Source organism: Morone saxatilis, unplaced genomic scaffold (assembly GCF_004916995.1).
Source record: "Morone saxatilis isolate NCDOM2014 unplaced genomic scaffold, NCSU_SB_2.0 Contig18, whole genome shotgun sequence".
Lineage (NCBI taxonomy): Eukaryota > Metazoa > Chordata > Actinopteri > Moronidae > Morone > Morone saxatilis.
In genome coordinates this window covers 27,913,355-27,919,971 of record NW_023339740.1, presented here as the reverse complement: position 1 = coordinate 27,919,971, position 6,617 = coordinate 27,913,355, and the positions used below count along the sequence as shown (strand labels likewise).

At 39.2% G+C, this 6,617-nt stretch overlaps 1 protein-coding gene across 1 annotated transcript in view; it reads left to right on the top strand.

Moving 5' to 3' along the window:
* Positions 1-6,617, top strand: part of LOC118328758 (dedicator of cytokinesis protein 3-like) — a gene marked incomplete in the record, with an annotated part of 127,180 nt that overhangs the window by 105,941 nt on the left and 14,622 nt on the right. The window contains 6 exon segments of the mRNA XM_035662658.1: positions 1,428-1,620; positions 1,939-2,066; positions 2,582-2,728; positions 5,320-5,418; positions 5,857-5,951; positions 6,043-6,118. Of these exon segments, the coding sequence (XP_035518551.1) occupies positions 1,428-1,620; positions 1,939-2,066; positions 2,582-2,728; positions 5,320-5,418; positions 5,857-5,951; positions 6,043-6,118 (738 nt within the window).

Below are 6,617 nucleotides of genomic sequence, written 5' to 3'. Positions count from 1 at the left end.
CACACACACACACACACACCTCACGTGTCCTGCACTGACTGCTTAGTCACACCTTGTTCTACAAGCCAAATGCATATCATTGTCCTCTAACTGTGAACACACATCTGATTCAGTCATTTCCTCCTCCAAAAACCATTCAAAAACCCTGAAGACCCTTCAACAAAGAAATAACATAAATAACTTCTTCCTCTCTCTCTCTGTGAGGCAGGGAGCCACTAAAACCTGCTAAGTCTGCTATATCATCAAAATCCTGTGCCATATATCAGTCATGGACCAGGACAATAACCCTAACAGTCTAGTTGAAAACTAAATAAACTCAGCAGATTATTCAATATTGTTTTTTTTCAGTGGTACTTTAATTCAAATGCAGGTATAGTCACCAGAAAGATAGGCAAGCATATATCTTATAGCTGAAACACGATATTTGCTCATGCAGTGCACTTTTTGTGATGTGTTTGTGCTGAAACTTGATTCATTTTGCCCTATAAAGTCACTCAGTGAATCTGCAGCTGAGTGTTCAATCACAATTAGAGATGTTCCTATATCAGTATTTTCAGTAATATTAGTCATTCTTCTGATACGGACTAAAATGCAGAATCAGGTACCAGAGAGTACTCGTGTCGCGCACTGATCCAATATCACTTAATTAATTAGCCCTGAAACAGCAGGGTCCAATTCATCATTTTCTTCCCCAGTATAGTGAAGTCAGAGAGCTGAAACCATTTTGTTCAAGCACTAAAATACCCAAATCTTAACATCCCCCCCGTCCGTATTGTGCTGTGTCACACTGACTGCTTGAGGTCCTCCTCTCTCATCAGATCTGCTGCTGTGCTGTGAGTTTTTAATTGGTTACGGATCAATATCTCTCACTCTTCTCTGACAGTTTTTGTCCTTTTTCTCTTTAACTTTTTTCTTTTTCGTAATCTTTCCCCTTTAATCCTGCTATGATGTTTTATCTGCTAATGAATTCACTCACTTGAGTCTTCCCTTGTTCGCTCTCCTGTTTGTCTTTCAAATGTCTCAACTGGTGAACAGCTGTATTGCGAAATGCAGAACTTAAATTTAAGAACAAAACTGACTTCTATATATGACTATATGACAAAAGGGAGCCCCAGCATACTGTTAATTATAATGTTTTGTTGCTCTGTGATCTGGAAAAACCTCCATGAAGTCAAATCTTTACTCAGTGGCCATTTTGGAATTCAGCTTTTCACTGTGTTCACTATAACTCACCTCTGCCCTCCTCTGTTGTATTACAGAAGTCACAGTCACATTTCTGTCCACTGCAAACACAGAAGCTAACATTATTAACCTTTCAACCCACTCTCTTTCTCTCTCTCTTCCTCTTTAACTTTCTTTTCTCCAACTTCCACTCCTGCCGTCCTCTCACCTGGTCACTCACCCTCTTGTCTTCTCGTCTTCCTCAGGCCGCTCTGTTGAACTCGTTCCCAGCGATCTTTGACGAGCTGCTGCAGATGTTTACGGTGCAGGAAGTGGCTGAGTTTGTGCGCGGCACTCTGGGCAGCATGCCGTCCACGGTGCACATAGGACAGTCCATGGACGTGGTCAAACTGCAGTCCATAGCCCGGACAGTGGACAGCAGGCTATTCTCTTTCCCAGGTACACAAACACATCTTATTGTGTCCTCTGATTTATACTCCTCAGTGATATGTAAGAGTGCTACATATGTTTTATACATACATGTGTTTAGTAAAGACTTCAGTCTTTCCAATTGGTGTTTAAAAATCTTAAAATGTATAACTTTAAATGCAGTCAACAGTTCTACAGACATAAACATAAATAATAGTACAAAAAGTTTTCTTTTGTGAATGTTTTTCTTTTCTGTGATTTTTCTATGTTAACCAATTACAGCCTTTTCAGCCACAGAGCTCATGTTCTGGACTAACTATGCAAATCAATGTCGGTGTGTGTCCTCAGAGTCTCGAAGGATCCTGCTTCCTGTGGTCCTTCATCACATCCATCTCCATCTGAGGCAGCAGAAAGAGCTGCTCATCTGCTCTGGAATACTCAGCTCTATATTCTCTATTATCAAGAGCAGCTCACTGGTAACACACACACACAGATATACAGTATGTAGAAATAAAACAATGTCCTGTTGGGATCTCTCAGTTGGCTTTTGAGCTGCATTGAATTCACATACAATCTAAAGTGCCCTCTAGAGGATGCTATGTCTGTTGCACTCCATATGTTTCTTATTAGTCCTGACTTTAGTATTCTTACTGTACTTGGTTAGATGGGTTCTTCCTCTTTAGAGCTTAAATTACGTGGGAATTATCCTGTTTTGTGCAAGCGAAAAATCTCGATGTTAAGGTCTAAGGTCAAAATCAGAAACCTAAATCCTCAATTCCATTAAATAGCAACTGTGTGACATTTAAAAGTATAAAATGTATTTCTCCTCAATATATTTGATCTTTGTTAATACTGTGACACACTCAACAAATTTCACTTTTCTTCACTTCCTACTTCCATTTTTCCTCTCTTCTTTCCGCCATCCAACTTCTCACTACTCCTTTGCGTACCCTTCCTTTCGCTCCCCTTCTTCTCTCAACTCTCCCTCCAGGACACCTCCGTACAGGAGGAGGTGGAGATGATGGTAGAGTCTCTGTTGGACGTCCTCCTGCAGACGCTGCTGTCAATCATGAGCAAGAGCCAATCGCAGGAGGCGGTAAGGGGTCAACGCTGTCCGCAGTGCACCGCGGAGATCACTGTTAGTAACTAACAATACGACTACTTCAACTTCACCTCCCACTACCCTCATCCATCCTGTATCTATGTGCCTCTCCATCTGTCCTAGGGCTGGGCAATATTTAATATCAATATCAATTTAATATCATATTAATGTACCTTTATATTTTCGTGATGTTACAAAATCCATCTCACATTTAAAGGTCCAGTGTGTAACATTTAGGAGAATCTGTTGGCAGAACTAATCAAAGATATCTTTTCATGAGTGTATAATCACCTTAGAATGAGCTGTTTTTATTTACAGAGGGAGCGGGTCTTCTTCTTTTTCATATCATGCAATGTTTCTACAGTAGCCCAGAACGGACAAACCAAACACTGGCTCTTGATCCGACCTTTTGAGTTTTCCCACTGTACTTTCTTCTATACACTTGGAAGTTGGTTGCAATCTGCAACTTCACCACCAGATGCCACTAAATCCTGCACACTTGTACTTAAAATGTCAATAATAAGCTCAATGTTCACAAATTCCACAATTGCCACAATGCCACAATGTGAGGTGTGAAACAATTGAAAGATATTTTTTTGTTGATGATGATGATGATGAATTTGTTTCATGAAAAAAGGCGAATCATTTGACACATTCGGATCAACAGGGTGGCATTCTATATAGTAAATTGGAGATGTTCCCATTCCAATATAAGAAATGCCTCCGCTACTGACTGCCTAAAATGTGGTTTCGGGTATCGGTGAGAATGCATGTCTGTTCAATGATACCATGTTGTTTATTAGCCTTAAAATGGAACCCTGCTACCTTCCAGCAGTGTCTACTCTGACTCTGACAGAGGGTTTACCCTGAGCCAGGCCATGCAACTGATAAAACAATAATAAAAATAATAATATTACAGTATAAATATCTATTTTATTTCATAATTTTATTTCAGACACATAGGTAGATATTATCATAAAACAACATAATACAATACATGGGCAACTCAATAAACTCATTCAACTCCAAAGGGATTAAAACACATACAGACATTTGTTCCAGTGTTTCCAAAGACAAAGGAGAACCTTGTGTAACTCTGTGTACGCTCGGTTAAGGCTGTTATGACTGCCTTTGTTGACTCAATTAACCGATACATACATTGTGCAAAAAGTTCCTCAGCACATGAAAAGTAGGTACATTATTAGTCACAAACTTATGACTTGTACCTCTGAAGATTCTAAATGAATCATTATTTGCCACCTGAAGCTTTTCCATTTTTTCCTTACTATAATTGCACCACAAGTGGGCAGTATAGAGCAGAGTACAGTCGGCTCTAAAAAGGGCTGTTTTGACTTCGTCTGTATATATGAAATTTGCGTGCCAACATATTGGCTTGTGCATACAATTTGCAATACTGCCGCTGTACATCGTCATCATCACATAAATAATTCCTGATGATGTGACCCAAATAACTCACTTTGTTCACCACATTTAACACATGGTCTGCCATAAAGAATGAAGGAAAACTTTGCTTATGATCCTCCTTGGTCCTGGCAATCATGACATCCCTCTTTTTAGAGTTAAATTTAATGTCATACTGCACACCATAACTTAAGCATACTCTAAGCAGTTGCTGTAAGCCCACACTGTAAGGAGACAGGGCGGCTATATCGTCAGCGTACATCAGATGGTTAATGATACGATCTCCCATCATACATCCAGTCTTACACTCTTTTAGCTTTTTAGAAAGATTGTCCATATACAGATTGAATATATAACTTGTCAAGTTTAATTATCACAATATTAATTTGGTCCATATTGCCCTCCCCTAATTCATCAATTCATCTGTCTACCAGCACATCTTTTGTTGGATCCCCAATTAAACACCACTCAGTCTTCATCCTCTTCCTTCTCCTCATCCTCCTCTCTTTTTATATGCTTGCTCCTGCTTCCTTGTATCTGATCTTTGTTATATTTATACTTTATAATATACTTTGTGTATTTAGTAGGAGTTTGTGTCATAGAAATGAGTAGTATTTTACTACTTGTGTGATTTATGAGTCAGCTATAGTTCTTTCTCTCAGCATAGACATTTCATATTGGTTTTAGCAATTGATTGTTACATGACTGTCCCCCATTCCTCATTTACATTTCACAGTTTTTTCTTTGGCTCAATCTCAGTCTAGCCTCTACTCGCCCTACCCACTATGCCGGCATTTCCACAGTGGCATGGAGGGTTTGCCTTGTTATGGGCTTTATGAATGGTGCTACATTGTGTGGAGTGGAAATAAAACCATCCAGTATAGTCTTCATTTTGTTATGCACATAAATCTATAGCCTTATTTTCACTCACATCACTTTGTCCTAAATATATATTTTTTGTATTTCACCCAGATATACATGCATCAGATAGAAGAAGAATTACCATCATAGCATATGTTGATTGTTTCTTTTGTGCCCTCCACAGCCACAAGTGTGCTTTCACTCCGTAGTGAAAGATAGCTGGTAGCGGTCAGTTTGGGAAAGAGCCTTTTTTTGATCCTGTTGTCATCATCTCTGATTGTTCACTTACTGCTAACTGCTCATGTGATCGGCTCACATGCTGTCCCCCGGTTTCCTATTGGCAGGGAGAGTATGTGTCCTGCCTCCTGTCCCTCCTCCGCCAGATGACAGATATCCACTTCCAGCACCTGATGGAAAACTTTCAGAGCAAGGAAGAGCTCAAGGTACAGGAAACTGTACACACTACAGTCACTGACATCCAGGCTAAGGTTGGGTCACCTGCTGCCTTTGTATTTGGTTATACAAAGAAAGGTCTAACAATGCAATTGTGTGTAGTGTAGTACACAAGACATACTGTAGGTAAATACAACTTACAGAAAAATTCCAAATACATTACATTTTCTTTCCAGTGAGCACTAATCTGGATTTCAAGTTAAACACTGAGTGATATTCTGTTACAAATTTGTTTAATTTAGTCCAAAGTGATAATAGGTTATTATTTGCACATGTGAACGTTCAATAAACATCTTCAAATAGTTGCTGAAACAACTTTCACTTTTGAACCAATTAGGTATTTCTTTTCACCGGTGACCATTGTCATTTTTTGAACATTATAAACTCCTCCTGCTTCATCATCCTCATCTCTCAATTTCTCTCTTCAGGAATTCTTGTTGAAGATTTTGTGTGTGTTCAGAAATCTGATGAAGCTTAGTATTTTCCCCCGCGACTGGAACATCATGAGGCTCCTCACCAGCAAGTAAGACTTAGACACACATCCAACAGTGTTTACGTGCATCACCGACTTAAGCCGGATTGAATAATGCATTACTTATTGTTTGTGTGTGCAGCATCATCTTGACTACAGCTCAGTACCTTTCTCCTGCTCTGCACAAGAACTTCACAGAGGCAGAATTTGACTTTAAGGTACGTGACTTTAACCGACCCACATCACAAAAACCAGTTGAACTGAGGAGGCCTCAGGCTGCAGGCAGTCACACAGCAACTGGAGGAGCAGGACCTGTCAGTGTCTTCAATAATAGTGCAATAATAGTGAAGAACCATTAAATATTGGGGGCTCGAGGTTCTTCATTTGCCAACAGAAGAGTTAAAACAGTGAATCATCATTAATGAGTAGAGCTCTAAAGTTCTGTTTAATATGTACCTTCACACACTATTAATATAAGCTGTGTGCAGAGATTAATGTGTAAAGAAAACACACTGTGAAAGGACACACTCGCTTTCCTTTTGGGGACAAAATGCAAGTTCCAATAACGTAAATACTGTTTTGGGTGAAGATTTGGTTTAAGTTAAAGGTCCAGTGTGTAACATTTAGGAGGTTCTATTGGCAGAAATGGAATATAATATTCATAGGTATGTTTTTTTTAGTGTATAATCACCTTAAAAATATAAGAATAATTGATTC